Raw genomic sequence first — 25,684 nt, 5'->3', positions numbered from 1 at the left:
TAATTAGGTTGACACTTCAATTACAATCATCATCCACAAGAGTAGTGAGGGCTGCTTGTATAAAGAAATAAAAATATTCCTCCTTGCATATATATGTAAAGGAGGAATGACATTGTTTTGTTATCTGGATGTATCGTAAGGGTAAGAACATGCTCTGGTAAGGGAACAGTCCAACCAGAATTTGTCCCATCAGTTTTTTCTTAAGAAAACAGAATTTCTACGTGACTTTATGTTCCCATGTAGAGCATTGACAAGTAATGTATATGAGCATCAATGGTATTTTTTAAGTGTACAGAGTGTAGTTTTTATTATCTGTGAAAGGAATTGGTCAAGTGAATTGGATGCATAGGAACAGATCACATCACCTCCCTTTTTTTTTTTTTTTTTGTGGTACGTGGGCCTCACTGTTGTGGCCTCTCCCGTTGCGGAGCACAGGCTCCAGACGCACAGGCTCAGTGGCCATGGCTCACGGGCCCAGCCGCTCCGCGGCATGTGGGATCTTCCCGCACCAGGGCACGAACCCGTGTCCCCTGCATAGGCAGGCGGACTCTCAACCACTGTGCCACCAGGGGAGCCCTCACCTCCCCTTTAAAAACTAAGAGTGCGCATCAGGAGGTTGATTACTATTAGAAAATACTCATCTAAGTAAGGGCTGTTCATAAATAGCATGCATTCTCTAAAATACACACGACCTGAAATTAAAGGATGCAACTGTATGAAAAATTATAACAAATGTAGGTGCCTTTTAAAATTTCACAGATTCCTAGATAATACATTTTTCTTTGATTTTAAAACATTATTAACGTGATTACTGGTTCATAAGGCAATAACGTTGACCTCGAATCCTGCATGTGGTGGTGGAGAAAACTGGACAGAACCGGGTTGAAATCTCAGTTTTGCCACTTAGTAGCCAGATATTGAGGGCAAGTCGATTCACATGTTTGAGCCCCTGTTTCTTCATAAATGGTAACATGAGTACCTTTTATAGAAGACTCTGAAGATCAGATGGGACAGTGTCTAACGAGCACAACACAATTCCCCACTTGTGGTAGGTTCTCAGTAACCTTAACTTCCCTCCCCTCTTTTTATCTAATAATGGTGAAAACCATTCGACAAATGACTGGAAAATTATTTACATATACAAACGAAGCTTCCAAAAATAAAATTAACTAGCAAGCAGTCGAACGCTACCCAACTGGCTTCATCTCCAAACAAGTAGACACATGTTGTAATTGCTAAAAATCTGCAGAAAAGTGGCTCACAAGCAGTTTACTGTAAAATAATTAAAGCTTATTTATGTCAAGAGGCCTTGGGAAAAAAAGAGAGCACAAACCAATTTGCATTAGCACATTACTGTGGGCCCCTGCTTTCCTTTCAATTAACAGACCAGCAGGTGCTCCCTGCACTTAGAAGATAAGCTGTCAGGCAGAGGATGAGGCTCGGGCTGACCTGCACACGCTGCGGTCTGCCTGCCCATTGGGCTCGTGCCTCGCTGTACCAATTTCTGAGGTGTGAATTTAACGGTTCCTCTCTGTCACGCAGGTCTCGGCCCTGAAAAATAAACTGAAGAAGCAGTCTACAGCTACGGGGGACGGAGTGGCTAGGGCCTTCCTGAGGGCGCAGGCTGCTTTGTTTGGATCCTACAGAGATGCACTGAGATACAAACCTGTAAGCGTTTTATTTCATCACTGTTTTAATGTGCTCTTGTGTGGTTCTTTGGCGTGGGGCAGAAAAAGAAACATTTTAATATCCCACCCGAAAAAGTATCGTAAATGTTTTTGAAAATACAAAATAATATGCTTTAAAACATGATGTTCCACCTCCAGTTTCTTGACTTTATGGTTTTAGTTCTTTTAGTAAATAACCCTGAGTTAATATTTCCCACATTCTCTTGCATAGAACCTTGTTTATTGTTCTAAAATTGGAATTCTTACTTGTAACTAATCAATGAATTGTGTTACTACGTCTTAGAGTAACGACCCAATCTTGTTAAGATTACTAAGAAATTAACCGGACAGTTGGGTTTATTAGATTAGAGTTTAGAAATGACAAATATAATGTGAAAGTTTAAAAATATTAGAACTTGAACATTTTGCAACATTTGGAAATTTATCGTCTTCCTAATTCATAACACTTTTCTAAGTGGGCTTATCTATTTAGCATATCCTAGCTCACTTTGCCATTTCTTTCTTGTTTTAATACCCCCCCCAAATGATTATTATGTAGAATTGTAACCCAAGTTGTTAGATGGTCCAAAAAGGTGTAAATTAAAATATGTTTTCTTCTCTCGGAATTATTGGTTAAGCATGTTAGTCTGATTTTACTAAAATGATTACACTGCCCTTTCATGACCAGGTGAATAAATGTATTAAAAATATTGAGTTAGTAATAAGTAATAAGACCTGTTATCTAATGGGTATTTCACCATTGTTAAGGCTGTGTAACCTCGACCCATTTCTTTAGTCTGTCTCAACTTCCATCTTATTTGTAAAGTGAGAATTCTTATACCTTCTCTGTCTACCTTTCAGGGTTGGTGTGTAAATCTTGTCATAAACCATGAAGCACTAAACAAATGTGAACGGGTTATATGCTTTCCAAACTGACTTCTAAATTAGTAGTTCCCACCCAGTGGCTCTTGTACCTCTGAGGAGTTATTGAGTTAGGCAGATCAGCTACTGTCTCTGGAAAAGTGCAGGTGGTCTAATTTGCATGCTCATCTTTTTGAAATATGTGTGTATTTTTTAAAACATTATATAGAACTCATAGTACCGTACAGAGTATATGTATCTCACATGGGGGAGTCTTCAAAAATTATTGACGGTGATAGGGTCTCATTCTTTAAAAGACTGGAAACTAGTCATCCACACTACAGTAGAGCATAGTCATTAAAATTAGTGAACATCAATTGAAACAGAAAAATGGGTTTGAAAGACAAAATTAGTGGTTGATTTTAGATATCAAATTCTTTGAAAGAGATTGCTTTCAAGTTTTACAGTATAGGAGGAAAGTTAAAAGATCACTTTGCTTGAATTTTGCCGCATTTAAATACTTAATCTATAAGCTACATTTTTCTTTTCATTTTCCTTTTTAAATTTGTAAAAGACTTCAGATTTGAGGAAAGCAGATTGAGGAGAAAATTTTCTTAAACGATTTAAATTATCAGTGTTGTTAGGTGACGGTTAAAATTACTAAAATATTCCATCTTGAACATTAATTACTTACTATAGTTTTTGTAGCTTGATTTTCTCCCTCTTTGAGCTTGATTGAGCAGATAGTAGGGTTATAGGATTTCAATGATTTTTTTTTAAACATCGTGAAAGCCAGATTCTCAGCGTCTGTGGGAAAATAATTTTGTCAGAGAACGTCTTTCCTGTTTATTGATCACATCTTATAAATTTATTTGTTAATTTATCTACATTTTTCCTTTATATGTTTGATGTTTTCTCCTTCCCTTTCTACTGCTGGTTCTTTCTGGGAGTTGGGGGATGGTATTTGCATTCTGTATGCCTTCACATTTCTTTTGACTCAGTCTTTGAATGAAAGCTCAATTTTTAAAGTATACTGAATGTATTTGGACATTTTTTTCCTATATATTTTCAAAATAAATAGTCTTTAAGGAAAATTATTTATTGTATATAAAATATTTGTTGTTTTTGTTGTTTTAGGTATTATCTTTACAAATAACCATGGACTCTTTTTTGGACATTTATATAGCAGGCATATATCTTTGATATATTTTCTGATTGATGTAAAAAAAAAAAAAAAGAGCCAAGTTTAGAAGTTACAGTTATTTCATGGTTTTGTCTCTTTTCATCATAAATGTATTTTAGCGGTATCCTTCAAGTACTGGAGTACAATTGGAAAGGGAAATATTACAAAATAGCTTTTAATGGATATGAATTCTTTAACTAGGTATTACTTTTTGAAATTTCATGATTGTTTATACACACACAAAAAATGAACCAGTTATTTCCCTTACGTTTGACAAAATTGAACCTGTTGATTGGTCTGTGACAGACCAGAGTCTCAGGGCCCTGCCTTCGCCTGGCGTTCAAGGCCCTCGTGATGGGCAGGTGGTCTGTGTCTTCCTTTATTTTTTTTCTAAACTTTGACCTCAACTCAGAGAATTCTGCCTGAGGCTCTAAATGCCCCAAGCTTCTCAGGCTTCCAAACCCTTATTTACAATGTTCTTTCTTCCTGGCAGTGCTTTAATCTTTCTAGCTTTTAATGGCCATCTAGTTCTTTCCTGATCCTTGAAGCAGTAGTTTATAGTGACACTTTCTTTCTGTGAATTCATTATATTTACTTTCCTTAACACATTTCTTTTCCCTTTTTTATATATTATTTATTATAGTTCTTATATTATTATTTTTCCTGACATTAATAATTTATTAATTGCTATTAAAATAATAACTGTTGAGTGCCCACTGGATACCAGGCATTGATGGGCCCTTTGAATTAACTCTTTCATTTAATCTTTACAAGCCTCAAAATATTACCCCTTTCATTTTAAAGATAAGAAAAGTGATGCTTATAGAGTTTAAAAACCTCCACTAAGGTTCCCCAGCTGGTGACGAGTGGGGCTGCATCTGGATCTGTCCTTTCCACAGTCCCGGTCCTGCTTCAGCGCGGAGTGTTTCGTTCCATTAGGCCTCCATCCTCATATCATCTGCTCCTTGAGATAAATTTTCTGAACTTACATTTCTTCTCAATGAAGATACATGGAAAACACTCGGTATACATTTACGTAAAGACTGAACAAACAATACACAATCTTAAGAATTTTCTCAAAAGGTGCAGATGGTACAGGCATCTCATAGAGTGCATGTAAGCTGGTGAAATAATTTGTTACTCAGGCCACGTATTTCCATGCGTGGCTTTGTCCACCTGGGGTGACTGCCGCCACTCAAACTGCTTCTTCCTCTTCCCCCTGCACCCTCTGCAGTGGCACTGGGGAACCAGTTGGTTGTGGGTTGTGAGGGAAAGCCCTCAGGATGATCCGAATATTCATTTTCAAATGCACATGCCAAATACTGCCAAAGGGTAACTTATTTTATAAATTAAGCACTTAGAATGTCTAAGTGACAGCACTTAATATGTCCTCACTTTTCTCCTAGTGCCTAAGTTACACTCTCTGAATGACACACTGGCATGATTGACAAATAAATGGTACCTGCTCTTAATTACAGAGAAAATGATAAAACTCCTTAATGTTTTTGGAAAGTGATTTCAGTAAAATAATGGATGTTTTGTTGGTTTTGGATTTTAACCAGCAGCAAGTTAGCTACTTTTTAAGACTTCAAAAACGGGAGATGAAGCTAATGTGCTAAATAAATGGAAGAAAAGTGCTAAGAGCACAGACTCTAAAACAGAGCTTGAATCCTCATTCTGTGGCTAACTAGCTGTATGACTTTGGGCAAATAACCTCTTAGTGCTTTAGTTTCCTCATGTGTTTAAAAAAAAAAAAAGCAGTAATACTTCTTGGGTTGTTCAGAGGATAAAATGAGTTCATATATGTAAATTACTAGAGCAGTGCCTGGCATATGTAGTTAATGCTCTGTATATTAAGCTATGATCATTAAAAATGACATTTTAGAAGTAGTAAATTTGGTAAGGAAAATTCCCTTAACATAACTAAAATAAAGTACCCTCTGCTGATCCCCCAAAAGAAAAACATTGCCGTAAACATGAGAATACTTTTAAATGATTGCACTAAATAACTAATAAAGGGTCATCATTTGTACCTCTGTATCATTTGTATCACAAGCTATTAAAAGTCAAATTTTTGACCAACAGCTAATGCTAAAGAAATGTTTGCCTGAGTTAAAATATTGCTTAGTATATTCAGAAGCATATACTTTATTACCCTAAGAGCATAGAGATAATGCTGAAATCTGTTCCTTTGAATATTTAGGATGATATCATTAGTTTCAAACACTCAAACTTTTCGGGGCTGCCGTGAGCCTTGCTAATGGATAAAAAGGAAATTTTTAAAAAATAAAGATTAGCTAGTAATCTGGGCTCCTGTTTGACTAGTAGCCAGAGCTGTCCTTCAGACATTTTTTGGATTATGTTCCTTTAAAACATTATCAGCGAGTTATATTTTGTGATTACGTTCAATCAATTTAAGTACAGGATTGACATCCATAATTTAGGTGGCCAATCACTAAATCTTTGCCTTAAAGCTTCCATTTAACAAATTTGTAACTGCTAACTTGTTAGAGACTTCAAAATCCGAGTTGGACAGTTTATGTACTCACCCCTCGCAGTGGTGTGGTTCCCACAGCATGTGAGGTACCTACTCATCTTATTACCCAACCTTGAGTACCTTTTGACCTCAAGATGGTTTCTACAAAAGAAGTATTTGGTATTTGGCTTTCAGATGGAATATGGTTGCACTCTCTTTCCACTCTTTTTTTTTTTTAACTAGTAGAGAGGAAATTTTGCTTAATTTTTTAGCAAAAATGTAAAAATATTGCACAACTAGTATGGGGCAGGGAGAACTGGGGACTTGGCTAGTAAGGGTTCCATCTGTACATCACTGGTAATATGTGTCATGAGAATAGAGGATGTTTGTCCTTAAGTTGTGGGGAAGAGAAATGTATTTTATCATAGTATGTATAAAATTAATACATAAATCTATTGATCTTTTAAAATGCTCATGTTTATCCAAAGTGCTAGAAGCAGCTGTCCCTAAAAACAAATCAATTTCTTTTCCCATCTTAACTTGCTGAATCACAGACCAGTGGAACATTGAGAGCTATGTTTTTTCAAGACAGATCTAATAACTTACGATACACTCCTGTAGTAATAGGTACAGAAGAGAAGATTTTTGTTGATGACTAAAGTTTATGATGTGAACATGCGACTTTTCACTAACGGTTCTCAGCAATTAAGGAAGCATTGTTTTCATGGTCACTAAACTGAGAGTAGATATGCCATAATAAGAGCATTGGGACACTTGGAAGACAGATGCTACATAGCCTGAAAAATCTTTATTACTGTTTTCTATGAGAACCTAACTATGTTTTAATATTCCCATGAGACAACTGGTAGCCAAATCTTTCAGAGAATTTAAAAATGTAAATATACAGTCATTATGCAGACATTTTTGCTTAGTTTGTTTATACTCCTTATGAAACAGTGACATTACATATTACATCCAAGTGTGTTAAGGAACTGAATAAGTACTATGTTGATGCTTTGGATTTTACTTCACATTTTTGTACAGTAGCATACTTCCTGACACCTTCCTTTTTTTTTTTTTTTTTTTCAATATGAACTTTTGCTAAGTCATACACATTCTTAAAGCATAAAGATCTAGTCTATTTTTTAAGTATTTTCTTGCTCTTGCAAAATTTCCTACTCTGGAGAATAGTCTAGAACTTTAAACACATCTATTCTTAAAAACAAACTAAACAAAAGTGTTATATTAAATAACGATAACTTCTCTGAAGCTGAACATAGTAATAGGGTAGGAAAAACAGCTCCATTTCATCCATATCTTACCTGTGCCTTGATTATCCTATAAAAATAATTCAAATAGTAACTAGTGGGTATTTATTGAACACACAAGACACAAGGTACTGTGTTGGGTGCTACAGGGAATGCAAAGATGTACATTTAATACAATGCAGAAAATGAGTGCTAAAAGAAAGATACAAATGTCTCTGGATATTCGGAGGATGGAGAATTTACTTCTAGAGGTAAATCCCGTGGTCCGTATGGGCCAGATTGATGCCAGTGGAGGGCAGTTATGAGTAATTTAAATGCCGTCAGGTAGGAGTGACTTGCACTTCCTGGCACCCTGCAGGGATGGCACCCTTTTTCTTCCCAATCATTAGTCATTATACAAGTGACTGAGAGTGACATTGTTCTGTGGATAATCATGACTCAGTAAATCAGTGTGAGCTTTGGTGTTTTTACTCTTGTCAGTGGCTCCTCATTGTAGAGTGCTGGTGTGTTGCTGATTCATCCTTAGAATGTGTTTGTTGACTGACATACTTAAATGTAATGGTGAGCAGTACTGGTGGTTCCTTTCTGGAAAGTCTGGTTCTCTTCTCTGTAATAAGAACTTCATTCCTACTCTGCGACGCATCATATTTTCCTTAAGTCCTTCCATGCTCCTTTGTGTGACATTCCAGTGCAGTAATTTTGGTTTTGACTCCATTCTGTTGCCTCATGACTGCTCCATGAGCAAAAGAGTCAGTTGCTTGACCGTCATGTCAGAATTTTCCCGTGAAGAGTTTTTCTTTTCCACCTTTTAATGTTTCTACCTGATTATTCTGTGTCTCCACTGAACTCTATATTTATTTACTTACTTTTCTGTCAATGAGCTCTATAATTTTAAGAAATTAATTAGATTATAGATGAGTATTTCTCAGTTGCATAAATCTTCGTCCCTCAGTAGGGTGATCCGCTTAACTTGAATACCTAGCTCTGTGCAGCTATTTCCTAAATATAGGTTAAACAACACATGTTCCAAGCTTGACTTTCTAGCTTGTGTTGTGTACCTTCAGGTGGCCTTCAAGCACCCTGCCGGCCTTCACTGTCGTAGAGGCCCTCCCCAGTCTGTACCAGCTGGTGTTCTCTTCAGAGGAAGATTGCCCTTAGCAAAATGGGCAGGGCCTTCCAGGCATCTCACCTTCTCCTCCACTCCTCCCACTGAGAGGCCCAGGTTCAGTGACTGAGCCACACAGGAAGCAGGACACTGGCCTTGCCTCAAGGCTGGGTGGACTCTGCCGCAAGATTAGTGCTTTTCCATGGGTTCACTCTGAAGCTGGTCTCCACATGAAACCAGCACTCTTGCCTGTCTTTCTTCCCTGCTGTATCCTGTTCCGCTTCGTACCTATTTCCTGAGAATTCTCCGCCAGCAAATCATTTGAACAAGAATCCCTGTCTCAGGCTTGGCTTAGAGCCCAAGCCGAGACACAAGCCACAAGTGATTTTACCAGATTCTTATTAAACCTGGTTTTTGTTCTGTATTCCTAGTCTTTAATAAACAATACCATCTTCTGATCCTCAAGCTAGAAATCTGGGAGTCATCTTTGATCCCTGCTTGTCTTTTTCTTGTACATCTGTGGTTCTTAAACTTTTTGTCTCTGGATGTCTTTATACTCTTAAAAATTATCAAGGACATCAAAGAACTTTTGTTTATGTCGGGTCTATCTATCACTACTTACCATATTAGAAATGAAAACCGAATATATTTTAAATAGTTATTATTGATAGTTAATTTCAAAACAATACAAACCAATAAAAAAGGAAGGAGAAAAAATAATTTTAAAAAATGAAAAGGTAAAAACACAAACCTACTAAGCTTAACATAAAACATATTTTCATGAAAAATAAGTCTATTTCTAAACAAAAAAGTTGGTCAGAAGAATGGCACTGTTTTACATTTTTCCAAATCTCTTTACTACCCAGCTTAAAAGAAGCTGGCTGGATTCTCACGTTTGATTCTGCTTTCAGTCTGTTGCAATATTGCAAATTATGAAGCCTCTGGAAAACTCAGTCGGATCGCGTGAGAAAATGAAAGTGAAAGGGCAGATAACACCTTAGCACTAGTATGAAAATAGTTTTAGTGTTGCAGACCCTGTGAAAAGGCCAGAGTCCCTGGGCCACTCTTTGAGAACCACTGCTGTGTATCAGTTGATAAACAGGTCTGTTGATTTTGCCATGAAATGTTTAGTAGCGTAACCAACCACATCAACTTCCAACTCTCACAACCTGGGTTAATCTACTTAAACTTTCTAAGCCTCAGCTTCCTCATCTGTAAAATGTAATAATTATCACAGCTTATTGTACTTTTACAGATTACACGGTGTGGAATAAATAAAATATTTCATGGAGTCTTGGATACCCAGAAATGGGATAATTTGGAGGTTGAGAGCATAGAGTGAATCCTGCCTCTGACAGTGCTATGCAGTCTTGAGCAAGTTACTTAAACTTGGTTTTAGTTTAGTCATGTATAGAATATGATGATAATAAGCTTGAGCTTTATATGAGTTAATATGTGTAAAGTGCGTTACCACAGTGCCTGGCACATAACAAGTATTATGCAGTCATTAGCTACTGTTATTACTGTCAGTGTAGTCGTCAGTGCCCTATAAATGTGAGGTAACGAGTCATTGCTGTTTCTTCCTGTCTGCTGCCTAGTTTGCCTTTTCCTGCCGGATTTATCTTGTGCTGTGTATTGATCTGCCTGTTTCCATTACTTCCTCTTGCCTGTGCGCTGTCCATTCCAAAGCACATACGCACGCTTCTTTGAGCTGCTTGAGGCCCTCAAAGACATAACTAATGTCTTAGAATGAGGCTCAGGCCTTTTCCAGGATGGCTCAACCTGCCCTTTCTCTCCCTCTGGTACTCTCTGTAACCCATGTCCAGTAGCCACTAGGCCTCAGCCAACCTCTTATTATCCCACTTTGGTGCTTTCTTTAATTCACACCCACCCCAAGCACATGACCCACGTTTTGTCCATGTCTGTCCTCTCTCAAGACTGTCTTTTCTGTCTGTGTTTCATAAAGCTTCCATTCGTTTTCAAAACCAGCTCACATTTCCTCTGTGAAGCCACAGATGCCCCCAGATTAAACCTTTCATACTGCAGGCATAAACTGGGAATTTGGTGGGCAACACTGGATGTGTAGTCACCTTACTTGGAGCAAGACAGGTTTTGAGAAACTGCTCAATCCTAATCCTGATTTTTCATCAGATCGTAAATAAACCAGAAGATCCTGAGCAGAGTTCCTTCTTACCTCGCCATCCAATTTGACTTGGATTGAAAAGGATCTGTTCCATAGGATACACCCCAAGGAAGACAGCAGTTGAGACTCTTGTGTATTAATACATAAAACTTTACAGCATTGTTAAACAAGCCTTATTTTTCTTTCCCCTGAGAGAAAATTCTAAGATGTGTCAGGGCTTTGTCTTCTTTGTAATCATTGAGATTCTTAGTGAACAAACTGTTGATCAATGAAAGGTTCAGTTGGAAGCTTTTACCGTGATGGTTGTTATCAAGGATGGGGGCGGGGGGCAGCACGTCTGAGCTTTCTCTGCCCCCGTCTCCTGACAGATTGCAGGCAATTGCTACAAGATTAGTGAGGAAGAGTTCTTCCAGGCAGTTCACGTTGGCCGAGGACTAGTTACGCCCACCTCTTGAGGAAGAGTCGGTAGACTTTGCTCCTACCGCTTCTCCCTGGAGACTTTCACCCCCGCTCTCTGCTCCCTCCAGTCAGAAGAAATGCTTGCTTGTAACATCAGAAGTCTAAGCTTTTCAACTGGAGATAGAACTCTGTATTTGAGTTGAAGACTATTCTGCAATGTTAATGACAACTTTTAGACATATTACAGACTGTAATAAAATCTCTCTCACATGTTTGGGGATGAAAAGTCCATCAAATAAAAATTAAAATTATCAATAGTCCTGATTTCTTTGTTATAGCAGTGATATAGTTGGAACTGCCGTTAGAGGCAATGATTTTGTTTATTTTTAAAATTTATATTTGCTTTGGAAAGGATAATATGTCATACAGAGCAAGGCTTTAGCTTACTTGCTATTTCATTTATTCACTTATAAAACATTGGGCTCCCAGTGTAACTAGATATATTGCTGATATTAGGGGTTCAAAAACAACAGATCTTTACCTTTAACAGGATTCCTTGTTTGTTGTTTTTCCCCCATTAGATTGTAAGTTCTATGATAGTGGCAAGTATGGTGTATTTTTGATTATCTAAAATATATTTATGTAAATTCAATTCTTAAAATATGTATTTAAAAATCATTCTCTAGCGCTTAAGAATGGCAACAATCTATATGAAAATGTATAATGTTAGTTTTATTATAGATCATCAGCTGATGGCTGGTCTAGGTGGCATCAATTAATAGATTATCGAATTGTCTTCTGTAATTCTGAGTTTGAATTTTATTTTCTTCCCTTTGTAGCAGTTCTGTCAAAGAAAACTTTCTGTGATAAAGGAAGTGTTCTGTATCTGTGCTGTCTGATACAGTAGTCGCTTGTGGCTGCTGAGCATTTCAAATGTGGCTGGTGCGACTGAGGAACTAAATTGTTAGTTTTAATTTTAGTAAATTTAAATAGCATTAACTGTGCATAACGGCTGCTCTGTGGAACAGTGCATTAACTTCCGGCAGACAGTGTAACAGCTGAGTTACACAGATTGTTAGTCCCATTATTTATTCATTCAAGAACCAGTTTCCAGAGTTTTACTTACAGACACCTGTAATCAAGACGTAATTCTTTCTTAAAATTAAATTATAATTAATATTTTTTCAAAGTTCTGTTAGAAGGTGGACAAGCTCAGTTTTATCCTTTTTACCGCAGTGTAAAGATTGCTACAAGGTTTACTGTAAGGACCGAATCGTTGTCGCTAATCTCTGTTTTCATTTTGATCGTTAAGTCACTTATCCTCCTCTGTGTTGAATGGGCAAGAGGACCATTCAGGCTGTGGAGGGGAGCAGCAGGTGGCGGGGGTCTGCCAGTGAGAGATGATTCCTGGGGTCACGTGTGGGAGTCTGTGGAATCTGAGTTTGGAATTAAAGTCCTCGCGATGGAGGAAGAGCGGCTAACAGCCCAAAGCTGCCAGAAGATACTTGCCAAGTTGTGATTACTTAGCAAATAGGATAAGTTCAGGCACATGCCATGTGAGGCTTATCCTAGAAAGTATCCAATCAGAATTGTATTTGCAATCATGAATAGAATGTGATTAAAAGACCTTTTAATTAATTCAAAAAGAAATTAATGATCATCCTATAAACGGCAAAAAGCATGCAGCAATTTTGATGGTAAGAATGTTTTCTAATCAGAATGAAATATAATTGTTGGACTTGTTCAGATTGTGTGCATTTTTTTTTTGCGGTTCGCGGGCCTCTCACTGTTGTGGCCTCTCCCATTGCAGAGCACAGGCTCCGGACGCGCAGGCTCAGCGGCCATAGCTCACGGGCCTAGCTGCTCCGCAGCATGTGGGATCTTCTCGGACCGGGGCACGAACCCGTGTCCCCTGCATCAGCAGGCGGACTCTCAACCACTGCACCACCAGGGAAGCCCTGTGTGCAATTCTTAATACTCATAATCAATCTAATGATATTAAATCTTTGTTTTTAGGGGATTTAGTCTTACTGTGAGGGAGTGAAAGTGACCATTTTTAAGAGCCCAAGGGATCCTTGATTAGGAAGCTATAGCAGAAGCTTATCGGCCCGAGGAATATTTCTACCAACCTGACCTCCAGCCATTATGTGTAAGGGTCTCACTCCCTCTACACTCTGAGCACCTTGAAGTTGTGTGTCTTACACTCCTGTGTGACCCCCCAGGTGCCTCTTCAGATAGGCTGGTTTGTACTGACTTTCTGTTGACGTCCCCGAAATTCTTTGTTTCTATCCAGGGTGAGCCCATCACGTTCTGTGAGGAGAGTTTCGTAAAGCACCGCTCAAGTCTGATGAAACAGTTCTTAGAAACCGCAGTTAACCTCCAGCTTTTTAAGCAGGTAAGAGTGGACCTCCACATTTTGTTCTGTAACAAGTTTACAGAAATGTAACAAATTTATAACACTTTTTTGTCACTGTAAAATTATGTCTGAACTTTGCTATTAAAAACTTCCTCACTGAAAGTTGCTCAGCTGATGGTCTCACAGAGGAGAGTATCCAGCGCAGCAGAAAAAGCAGTAAGACTGGTTATGTAAGGCATCTTAGAAGGGCTTATCCTAGTGTGCTAGATGGGTATGGTAAACAAACCGAGTTTTTTTTTTTTTTAACATCTTTATTGGACTATAATTGCTTTACAATGGTGTGTTAGTTTCTGCTTTATAACAAAGTGAATCAGTTATACATATACATATGTTCCCATATCTCTTCCCTCTTGCGTCTCCCTCCCTCCCACCCTCCCTATCCCACCCCTCTAGGTGGTCACAAAGCACCGAGGTGATCTCCCTGTGCTATGTGGCTGCTTCCCACTAGCTATCTATTTTACGTTTGGTAGTGTATATATGTCCATGCTACTCTCTTGCTTTGTCACAGCTTACCCTTCCCCCTCCCCGTGTCCTCAAGTCCATTCTCTATTAGGTCTGTGTCTTTATTCCCATCTTACCCCTAGGTTCTTCATGACTTTTTTTTTCTTAAATTCCATATATATGTGTTAGCATATGGTATTTGTCTTTCTCTTTCTGACTTACTTCACTCTGTATGACAGACTCTATGTCCATCCACCTCTTTACAAATAGCTCAATTTCGTTTCTTTTTATGGCTGAGTAATATTCCATTGTATATATGTGCCACATCCATTCATCCGATGATGGACACTTAGGTTGTTTCCATCTCTGGGCTATTGTGAATAGAGCTGCAATGAACATTTTGGTACATGACTCTTTTTGAATTATGGTTTTCTCAGGGTATATGCCCAGTAGTGGGATTGCTGAGTCATATGGTAGTTCTATTTTTAGTTTTTTAGGGAACCTCCATACTGTTCGCCATAGTGGCTGTACCAATTCACATTCCCACCAGCAGTGCAAGAGGGTTCCCTTTTCTCCACACCCTCTTCAGCATTTATTGTTTCTAGATTTTTGATGATGGCCATTCTGACTGGTGTGAGATGATACCTCATTGTAGTTTTGATTTGCATTTCTCTAATGATTAAAGATGTTGAGCATTCTTTCATGTGTTTGTTGGCAGTCTGTATATCTTCTTTGGAGAAATGTCTATTTAGGTCTTCCGCCCATTTTTGGATTGGGTTGTTTGTTTTTTTGTTACTGAGCTGCATAAGCTGCTTGTAAATTTTAATAGGACCATCCCAGTGCAATCCAGTTTATAAAAACGATTTATAAATATGTAACTTTTCAAGCTTTGTAAAACTTTCCATAATTACAAATTGAAATTTCAGAAAAAATTTATAGTCCTTCTGTGTGTCTTGATTTCTGGCTCAGAAAATAAAACTGTCATTTCCAAAAGCAGCAGCTTGACATCAGATTTCAGAAAGTTTAGATGAAGTGTCTCTTTCATCCCACTGTGTGATCATGGCAAGTTTCCTAATTTAGGCTTGCCATAGTTTCTGTTTATGTAATTTAAATTAAGTTCTTAACACTTACTTTTCTTACTCCACATGACAATTTTAAGTGTAAAGTTAGCTATGTGAATTCAACATTTAATGAAGACCTACAGTGTGTCATAAACTGTGCTCAGGGCCAGGGTGCAGACATGAATAAAAACTCAGTGATGCCCTTGAGAAGCGGACAAGTTAATAGAAATTCCTTTGTCTGTTAAGAGGAAAGAGACCAAATAACAAAATAAGCTTCAAATCAGATAAGTAAAGAAACCAGCATGGTGAAAACATCCAATACTATTTATCTGTATTCTGAGGAAGTTCTAAATAATGATCTGAGTTAGAAGAATGCTCTGTGGGGATATACCTGTCTTCCAATATGTGAAAGTTTACCTTAGAGAAAGGGTTAGATTTGTCCAGTACACAGCTTTCAGGAACAGAAAGAACCAGGTTTGGTGGGTTTCCAGGTTAAAGATGTCTTGTGAACTTCCCAGGATGGAGCAGGCTCCCTTTGGAGCTCTCTGTCCCTAGAGCGCCCCGGTATAGACTGAATTACTTCCCAGGGTTGGAACAGGATCGAGTGATGGTCTGTAAATGCTGAAGTGTAGAGCACAGTGCAGTCCCAGGCTAGTCGTCCAGTGCATGCTTGTTGAGTTAAATATCAGTGCCCTTGCTGTGTTTTTGTCTGTCAAGAGGAGATAGTTGTACCTCCCATTGTCAAAACTGAGTTGTGAAGCTCAAATTATATGGAGGTCAAGGACTGAATGGTTGGGTAGAATGACGTAGTACTTCCCTTTCTGACATTCTGTAACTAGAGTCTTATCGTTTGATAAAGTTCATACATGGTCTTTTTTTTTTTTTTTTTTTTTTTTACGTAACTACAAAAAGCATATATATTTTAGGAGTCAGGTAGAGTTGGGTTAAACCAACCTTGGCTTTGTCACTCAGTAGCTTTTTGTTCATAAGTATCTGTTTCTTTTTCTATAAAATAGCAAGTATCGTACCCTGCCCCACAGGTTGTGATACAGTTTATGTGAATTAACACCTGTGCACTCTTGGCTCGACAGTGCATGAAACTTTGTGGAAGCTCATAAATTTTAGGGTCTGCCTCATCCTTAGAGCAGTTACATTAACAAAATACATATCTATGCAGGATTTTTTAAAAGTATAACTTGGTCAAAAAAGCTAAATGTAAAATATGAAAATGGTCAAAGTAGAACCGATTATAGGACAACTTGGATAGTTTTACGTACACCAGTTGACCGTGTTCTTGAACTTGATACTATTTTATGAACCTTAAGAAAGAGATAGTTGAAGGTATCCCTGAAAGGACTTGAGATTCTGTTGACAGCGTCACAAAGTTGTAAAGGTGAGTCAGGTCCAGCATCCAAGGTGCCGACAGTACAGTGTTGTGTGCTTTGGAATGTGTTAGGAGTGTGGATCTCCTGCTGATGTTCTTACCACACACACACAAACAGGAACATAAATGGACACGAGGAAACTTTTGGAGGTGATGGACATGTTTATTACCTGGATTGTGGTGATGGTAACAGGAGTATATACATCTGCCCAAACTCAGCAAATTGTCTGCATTAATTATGCGCAGTTTTTTGTATACCAGTTACGCTTCACTAAAGCTTGGGGGGAAAGGGAAAAAAATAGGAATCGAATGATAAAAATGATTAACATAGATGAATTCTCAAAGACACTACTGATCTTTCTGAAAGAATATAAAAATATTTATTAGGTACAAATGATTAATATTCCTGACCATGAGTTTGTGATCCATTATGGGTCAAGAACTACCCGGGTCCTCTCTTTATTCGACAATTCTTACGCATCAAAATTGAGAGAACATGAACCCAGGAGAGAAGCATATAATTTTAAGGTAAGCATTAAAGTGAACTGTAATTTCTGATAATATGGCAGGGAAGGATTCAGAGCTCACTTATGTACTGAAACAATTTAAAATGCAGAATTTGAAAAAACATCGTGTGGTGAGGGTCACAGGAGACAAAGCCCAGTGCTTACTCTCCAAGATGAGAAGTGTGATAGGAGTTTCAACTCCCATAAATCTGGGAAGACTTAGTGTAAAGGTAAACAAGAAGTAAAGGTGCTCCTTCCCTTCAGCCACTTCCTGGGGATTGTCCATCTGAAGCTCTGGCACGAGTGGAGGGGAGGAAAGAGCGCTGCTGAGAAGTTGCCACTCACCAGCATGCACAGGACTCCGAAGCCTGAATTAATAATTTCTGATTTGGTCTGACCAAACTCAAGTCAAGTGTAAAGTTATCCTGACTGTTAGTGCCCTCAGGCAGAAGCAAATACGCATCCTCCTTGAGGAATCCACCTTCATCCAGGCATCAAGGAATTCTCCCAGCTAAGATCCAAAAGAGAAATTTCACTCTTAAAAGTCATTAGACATACAGGGAAAACAAATCGTGAACCAGAAACAGCAGACAGAAACTGACTTGCAGAGACTTCAAATACTGGATGCAACAGAAGTAGAATATAAAATAGCTGTGCTTAAGATGTTCAGAGAAATAAAAGACGAGCTTTAAAAATGTTCAAGCTGTAAAAACTTTAAAGAATGTAAAGACAATTTTAAGAATGTAGCAAATAAACTTCTGGTAAGGAAGCATGCATGTAATTTAAATGAAAGGAAATTGATGTATTAATAGCCAGTCAGATCTAACTAAAGAGAGATTTGCTGAACTGGAAGATGTGAAAAAGAAGTTATCCAGAAGATAGTACAGAGGCATGAAGAAGTAGAAAATGTAAGAGGTTAATAAACATAAAGGGTGGAGTGGAAATATCTGAAATCCATACAGTCAGTTCTGAAAGGAGCAGACAGGAAGTGGAGAAGAGATGCTGGTTGGAAGGACAGGGCCAGAGCCAGTTACACGCACACTTTATAAATTCAGGAAGTCCCACATCTCCAAACTGAGGAAATAAGAAGAAATCTACACCCACACAGCAGATTCAGCTCTAAAACATTCAATAAAGAGGAAATTTTTTAAAAGAGAAAAAACATTACTTTCAGAGAGCAAATACTGACAGATGACTTCACATCAGCAGCAGTGGAATCCAGAAGATACTGCCATATCTTCAGTGTGTTGAGAAAAAATGCCTAGAACCCTACATCAACTAAAATACCTTTTAATTGCAAGAGTGCCATGAAGACATTTCCCTGCTAAAGCTGAGTTTGCCCTCTGTGTTGGCTTTAATGATGTGTCCGCTTGGTGAGGCTGCGGCCCCCAGTTACTTAATCAAATGCTAATCTAAGTATTGCTGTGAAGGTATTTTTACATGTGTAATTTAAACCCCTAATCATTTGGCTTTAAATAAGGAAGATAATCCTACATAAGCTGGGTGGGCCTGTCGGAAGCAGTTGGAAGGCTTGTAAAACAGGACTGAGATGTTCCTGAAAGAGAGAAGTTACACCTGTGGGTGGCAGCATCGGCCGCTGACGGTGGTCCCACCTGCCCGTGGTCTGTCCTTCCTGACTGCCTGTCCTATGAATTTCTGACCTGCTTAGCCAGCCCTCATAATCCTGTAAACCAGTTTCTTGTAATAAATCTCATATGTATATATGTATCTGTCGATCTGTCTCTTAAATCTTTTACTGGTTCTGCTTCTCTGGTTGAACCCTGACTACCCTACCAACAGGAGAAAGAAATTCTTAAGGAAGTACTTTATAAAGTAATTCAGAGAGAAAGTTTTCTCAGATCCAAGATGGAATGTCTGAAATGCAAGAAGGAAGAGCAAAATAAATGGTAAATATGTTAATTAAATTTAACCAATATTTACTGTGTAAGACAGGCCGGTTCTCCCAGAATCAAATGGTTCCACTTCAAATTCCAAAAAATTCCTGTTTTGACTATGGCAAAAGGGAGATACTCTTCAGTCTCTTTTTTAAGGCCAGGATAACCTTGATTCTAAAACCTAAGACAGCATGAGAAAAAAACATTATAAGCCAGGCTCACTTATGCCCACAGATGCAAAAATTTAAGCAAAGTATTTTCAGCTAATTCTAACAAGGTGTAAAAAGGATACTGCTTCATGGGCAGGTTGACTTTATCCCAGAAATTAAATGGTAGTTACACATTAAGAAATCTATGAATGTAATTCACTACGTTAACTGATTATAGGAGTAAGATCATTAGATCATCTCAACAGATGCACAGATTTTTCATAATATTCATGAGAGTCATGATAAAAGCAAAATGGCATGATTAAAGGTATTTTCAATAAACATCATACTTAAAACACTAATGTTTCCCTCTGAGAAAGGTTCTATCTATTACCATTGGAACCCCTGACACATATAATTTAGCCAAAAAAACCATAAAGATTTAGAAAGTAAGACACCAAACTGACATTATTGAGTATAAAGACAAGTTACTTAGGACATAAAGAAATAGCCTAATAAATTTGACTTCATTGAAGTGAAGAACTTTTGGCCATCAAAAGACTCCATATCTGCAATACTTTTGAACCACCCAAGAGTTTAGAAACTAGAATAGAAAAAAACAAACTCCCGCATGTCAGTAAAAAACATATATAATTGTGCAAAAGGTTTGGATAAGCACATGCAAATGAAGAAAGCTGAATGGCTAATAAAGATATACAAGATGCTCCACCCCATCTGTAATCAGAGAACAGCAAATAAAAAACATAATGAAATACCACCTCACACTCACCAGACTGGCCCAGTTTTAAAAACCTGAAAATCTCAAATTTTGGCAAAGACATGGAGCACGGGACCAAGTTTCAGCTGTTGAAGGGAGTGAAAATTTGCACAACTTATTGACAAAACACTTTGGTGCTATGACTTAAACTTCAGTTTCTTTTGATCCAGCAATTTCACTCTAAATTGTGCACCAAAAAGTCATGTACTAAAATTACTCATAACAGCAAAGTACTGCTGGTAATCTTAGACAGTCATCAGTATTAAGATGAATAAGTTGTTACATTCATACAATAGAACAGCTACACAACAGGGAGATGAACGAGCTTCAGCAAAACTAAATGTGAATGAATTAAAGGAACAAATCACTGAAGAATTGATATGATGAGTGCTTTTATGTAATAATGTTCAACAGCGAGGAAAACTAAATAATGTATTATTTAGGGAAACGTGATGAAACTATAAAGAAAGACAAGGAAAGGATAAGCTGAAAGGATTATGATCTTTTCTGTAGGGAGGAAATGTTCTGGTCGTTGGCTTTGTCATTATTAATTAGGCTATTAACTACTTAAGTTATTATTATTTAAATTCCTTAAGTGTTGTATAAAAACATATATATATATATTTTTACTATTTCTGGATTCGCCGGTAATAGGCTTTGTTTTCACTGACAGCTGACTTCTTACCCTCTTTAGACCTCAGTTACTGCATCTGTAACATGAATTAGACTAAAAGGTCACCAAGTCTGAGATACCTTTCAGCTCTAACATTCCATGATACCATGGAATAAACATGGCTTAGACAGATGATAGGAAGTTCCATTTGGATAAATTCCTCTTTAGATAATGGATTTGGAAGGAATCCCAGAAACCACTTCTTAAACCCATGGCTCTGACAGCACCTTCTTTAGCTTGCAGCTTTACAGAGATTTAAGCCGTTATTTTTAGGTCTCTTCCTTTTGTTTCCTATTACACTAACCCAGCAGAGGAAGTTATTTTCTTAGGTATTGTTTGTTTTTAAGGCCACGGGAACTAAAGTTGTTTCTGCTCATTTTACTATACACGCCCCATGGCCAAGGACCGTGGCTGAACTTAGCGTGGAGATCCCAGAGCCTCATGCAGACCACAAACCTGTGCGTTGTCCATGAATACAGACTCTCTGTTCGCTGGCAGCCTAGGTCACTGTTGGACATCTGGAGCTCAAATATATTACAGTAGATACATTTTTTCTGCAAAATAATTCTGCTTGTCCATATTCTAACTTTATCAGAGTGGAAAATGATAGGGAAATTCAACTTGGCAGAACCTCTTTTAGTGTTGTGTCCTCATAAGATAATATAAATGTGTTTTTCTCAAACCTTCCCATCCAATAATGTTCTCATTCTGCATCCTGGAAGAAAACGCTTTTTTTTTTTTTGGTTTGTAATTCTTCTTTTCTTTTTTTTTTTTAACATCTTTATTGAAGTATAATTGCTTTACAGTGGTGTGTTAGTTTCTGCTTTATAACAAAGTGAATCAGCTGTACATATACATTTATCCCCATATCCCCTCACTCTGGCATCTGCCTCCCACCCTCCCTATCCCACCCCTCTAGGTCATCACAAAGCACCAAGCTGATCTCCCTGTGCTATGCGGCTGCTTCCCACTAGCTATCTACCTTACGTTTGGTAGTGTATATATGTCCATGCCTCTCTCTCACTTCATCCCAGCTTACCCTTCCCCCTCCCTATGTCCTCAAGTCCATTCTGTACATCTGCGTGTTTATTCCTGTCCTGCCCCTAGGTTCTTCAGAACCTTTTTTTTTTTAGATTCCATATATATGTGTTAAGCATACGGTATTTTTTTTTCTCTTTCTGACTTACTTCACTCTGTATGACAGACTCTAGGTCCATCCACCTCACGAGAAATAACTCAATTTCGTTTATTTTTATGGCTGAGTAATATTCCATTGTATATACGTGTCACATCTTCTTTATCCGTTCACCTGTCGATGGACACTTAGGTTGCTTCCATGTCCTGGCTGTTGTAAATTGTTTTTAAAAAGAGTGGGTGTGTGGTTTCTCCTGCGAGGGTAGCCTTTGTTTTTACAGCTGTAGTGAATAGAAAAGAGTCCTCACTCTGCTCTTAAATACTTACTTATTGGCGTATTGACTAGTAGTACTTCTTAGAATACTCTTGTTCTTTTTATCCGTGATACAACATTCTAACTTTTTCCCTTTCTCTAGGCAGTTCCTCCTGGGTCCTTTATCATTACGCTTGCCTCTGTCTATACCTTGAATGTCTCTGTCCTCAGACCTCTATGTCTCTAGCTCATACCAGCTCACTGGGCTTCCTTATGTAGGACCATACATGCATTAATTACCTATTATGGTAAGTCCTAAAGGTATCTTTAGCCTAGACCCATGCAAATGTAGACATGCATGTATGCATATACATACACTTCCATACAAACGTGCATCGCCCATATACATACGTGCATCTGCACATACACACACATACTGGCCCCTCCTGCACCCCTTCTTTTGGGAACTAATTCTACCCTGTTGCCTAAACCAGAAAATTAGGCATCATCTTTTCTCATACCATCACCACGAACCTTTCTTGCACCCAGTTTCTAGTTGTTTACTATGTTCTGTTGATTCTGCTTTCTAAATATTAGATTTACCTATTTTATTCTCCCCCGTTTCAGTGTCAGTGACTTGTTGGGTAACCGGTTTGTGTTCTTTCATTTAGCCCCCCTTTCAAGCCATCCTCCAGTTTGCTTTGAGAGTATTCTTTCTGAAAAGCATATCTTACATATTTATTTCTCATTATATCTAGGGTGATGTTCACACCCTAGTCTAGCACACAGAATACGTCATCTTCTGGCATTTGTCTCTCTAGTTTTTTCTCTAATACTTCTCTAAATACCCTTACTGCAGCCATTCTGGATGTTTGCTCTTAGGTCTCTGAAAATGGTTTCACCTCTTTATGCTTCTCACTTGAATTGTAATGGATACTTAATAAATAGTGAGAGAATAAATGGTCATTATGAATAAATAAAAATAACATTTGTTGAATATTGACTTATGCAGGGTACTGTTTGAGTGCTTTATCTAGACTAGTTTAATCTTCACAATGACCTACTTTATTACTGCCACTTTGCAGGTTATAAACCTAAATTATGGGGAGGTTAAATAATTTGCTAAGAGTGTACACAGCAGCTAGTATGTGGTAGAGTTAGGACTTGGATCCACAGAGCCGCTAAGACTTACCATCCCTTCAGGGGTAAAGGAATGAATAAATGCATGTATGCTTGTTGCCTTCCTGTCTTCTCTGGCTTGAACGCTCTCTCTCCATTTTACGTTACTCAACTCAGTCATTCTTTAAGACTTGGTTCAGATGTCCCTTTTGCAGGTTCTTGATCTCTCAGTCTTTTATAAATTCCTTGCCTTTTAGCATCTTGGATTTGTACCATATGATGTTTGTTGGTTTGTTTGGCTCCTTCTTGAGTTGTAGGTTCTGTAAAGACAAGGATCATTTTTAAAGTGTTTGTATCCTACTATCTAGTATATAGTAGACACTTAATATTGTTAAGTAAAGAAATCAAATAAAAACTGCTATTCCTGTTAAAAGAAATAGGCAGGAAAATGTCTTTATGATTTTGGTAGATGATGAGCTCATAAAATTGAATATAATGAATATTTTATAAGCTCTTCATCTGTTTCATTTGGGAAAAATCCAAGCATTGTAGGAGTCAGGTGTTTCAACTGAGTGGTGTCTGTAATTTCAAACCTAGAGTCACTTAATGATATAGTATGTAAAAGTGAAAATTCTTCAGGATCCTCAGCGCTCTCTGTATTTTGTGCTACGACCCACTTTCTCTGACTTCATAAGATATTGGATAAAAGGAGTGGGTCAAAAGCCAAATATTTTTATTTTATGTTAGCTGGAGATTTTAGAAAGCTTTTAACATAAATAATAAATTTTTATACATTTCTATGTTTTCCTATTGATCTTTTTTGAAAGAAGCATGATAGTTATTTATGGTATGTCATCTATAGCTAAGATCAACACATGCATTACTAGTACTAAAAATTCAACAGTTCAGGAGTATTAGGAAATATTTGACATATGAATGGATGGGAGATGGTAATTGTATCCAGCACGTATTTTATAACATGAAAAAAGAATAAAAATAACATGTGACATAGGGAAGACATGGACTCCTAATGGTAGCAAAAGGAATACACAAGGAGAGAGAGCTTATTAGGACAAGGGATACTTTTTTTCAGCATCCTTTGTTAACGAGTTTCAAGTAGTATCCTAAACAGCGTTTGTCTAAATGTGGGCTCAAACCACCTGTAGATTTAGCTAGATAGTCTATTAAAGACGCACCTTCTAGAGTCTCACCTTCAAAAATTTTGGATTTAGGAGGCTTGGATTAAAACCCAGAAATTTACATTATTAATGAAATACCATAAAAATAGGCACACTAAAATTTTAGAAACACTCATCTCAGTATTCTTTATTCATTCACTCATTCAACAGTATAATTTGAGTGTCTCCTGTCTACTAGGAAGTGTTCTGGGTGCTGGGATACTTTGGAGAACAAAGCAGAAAAGAATTTCTGACGTTGTGAATTCTGTGTTTGTAGTGGGAGGGGAACCACCAATAAGTTAACTAAATTCTGTGGAATGTTCAGAGATGATAAGGACTGTGGAAAAGTAAACAGAACAAGAAGGGGGGCCACCAGGGGTTGGGGTGAGATTGCCACTTAGAGTAGCACAGTCGGTGTAGATCTCATGGAGAATGTGGCGTTTGGGCACCATCCTGTAGGGTGGTCACAGGGGGAAGCAGAAGGAACATTTAGAGGCTGTGCTGTAATCTGTGTGAGAGAAGAGGGCAGTTTGGAACTGGTCTGTGGAAGATGAGAGACCTGGTCAGACTGTGGATCTGTTCTGAAGATAGTCAGTGCATGTTCTGAAAGATTTAACGTGCAGTGTGAGAGAAAGGAGTCAGGGATGATTCCATGATTTCTCATCCAAGAAACTGGCAGGATGTATTTGCATTTTATCGAAATGGGCAAGATTGTGGGCAGGAGATATTGTGGTGGGCAGAATAAGCGTTCAGTTTTGGACATGTTAAGTCGGAGGTGTCTTTTAGACGTCCAAGTAAGATATTTATTAGGCAAGTGGATAGATGAGGCGGAGGCGAAAATGAGACCTGAGATATACATCTGGGAGTCATCAGCGTGTAGATAGTAGTTAAAGTCATTAGACTGGAGACCAAGTGAGACGACCAAAGGAGTGAGTATCAATAGGAATGACCAGAGGTCCAGGGACCAGGAAATAGCAGCGGGCAATGACCAAGGAGGCCGAGAAGAAGTGAGTAACCCTGGAGGTAGGAGAGAATTCAGGCTAGTGAGTACCTTTGGGACCAAGTAGAGAAAGGACACCAGAGTGGAGGGACCAGCTGTGTCAGGTGCTTGTGACAGGTTGATTAAAGGGAGAACTTGGACTTGAGCACTGGATTTAGTAACATGGAGATAGGATGACCCCAGCAGGAGCAGCTTTACCGGAGAGCTGAGGGAGACCTTGTGATTGGGGTGCAGGCGGGGAGGGCCTGGAGACAACAGTACTGGCCGCACTTCTGAGTTTTACCCTAAAGAGGATCATCAAAGTGGACAAGGCCAGAGAAGACGTGGGGTCAGGAGAAGAAGGCACGTGTTCGTGGCCTGTAGGGCAGACCTGGCAGAGATGGGTCTACTCAGGAGATAGGAGGAGGAAGCATTAGAGGGGCTGGTCCCTGCGGAGCAGACACCCCGTGACAACAGGAAGGAACGGGGCCGTGAGCCAGGAGCCGGCAGAATTCCTCTTTCAGTGGCTTTAGGTTTCATTTTTTTTTTTCCAGTGAGATTAGGAAGCAAGGTCATGGGCTGAGAGAGGAAGGGGAGGTGGTTGGACCTTTAAGGG

At 38.4% G+C, this 25,684-nt stretch overlaps 1 protein-coding gene across 1 annotated transcript in view; it reads left to right on the top strand.

The window, feature by feature from the left end:
* DENND1B (DENN domain containing 1B) overlaps positions 1-25,684 on the top strand; it is a gene marked incomplete at its 5' end in the record, with an annotated part of 258,945 nt that overhangs the window by 164,702 nt on the left and 68,559 nt on the right. The window contains 2 exons of the mRNA XM_079697193.1: positions 1,543-1,668; positions 13,396-13,497. Coding sequence (XP_079553319.1) covers positions 1,543-1,668; positions 13,396-13,497 — 228 coding nt within the window. The remainder of the gene's footprint in view (positions 1-1,542; positions 1,669-13,395; positions 13,498-25,684) is intronic.

Source organism: Hyperoodon ampullatus, assembly GCF_949752795.1.
Source record: "Hyperoodon ampullatus genome assembly, chromosome: 2".
NCBI classification, from domain to species: domain Eukaryota; kingdom Metazoa; phylum Chordata; class Mammalia; order Artiodactyla; family Ziphiidae; genus Hyperoodon; species Hyperoodon ampullatus.
The sequence above is the reverse complement of the archived record's forward strand: the minus strand, read 5'-3'. Positions and strand labels throughout refer to the sequence as shown.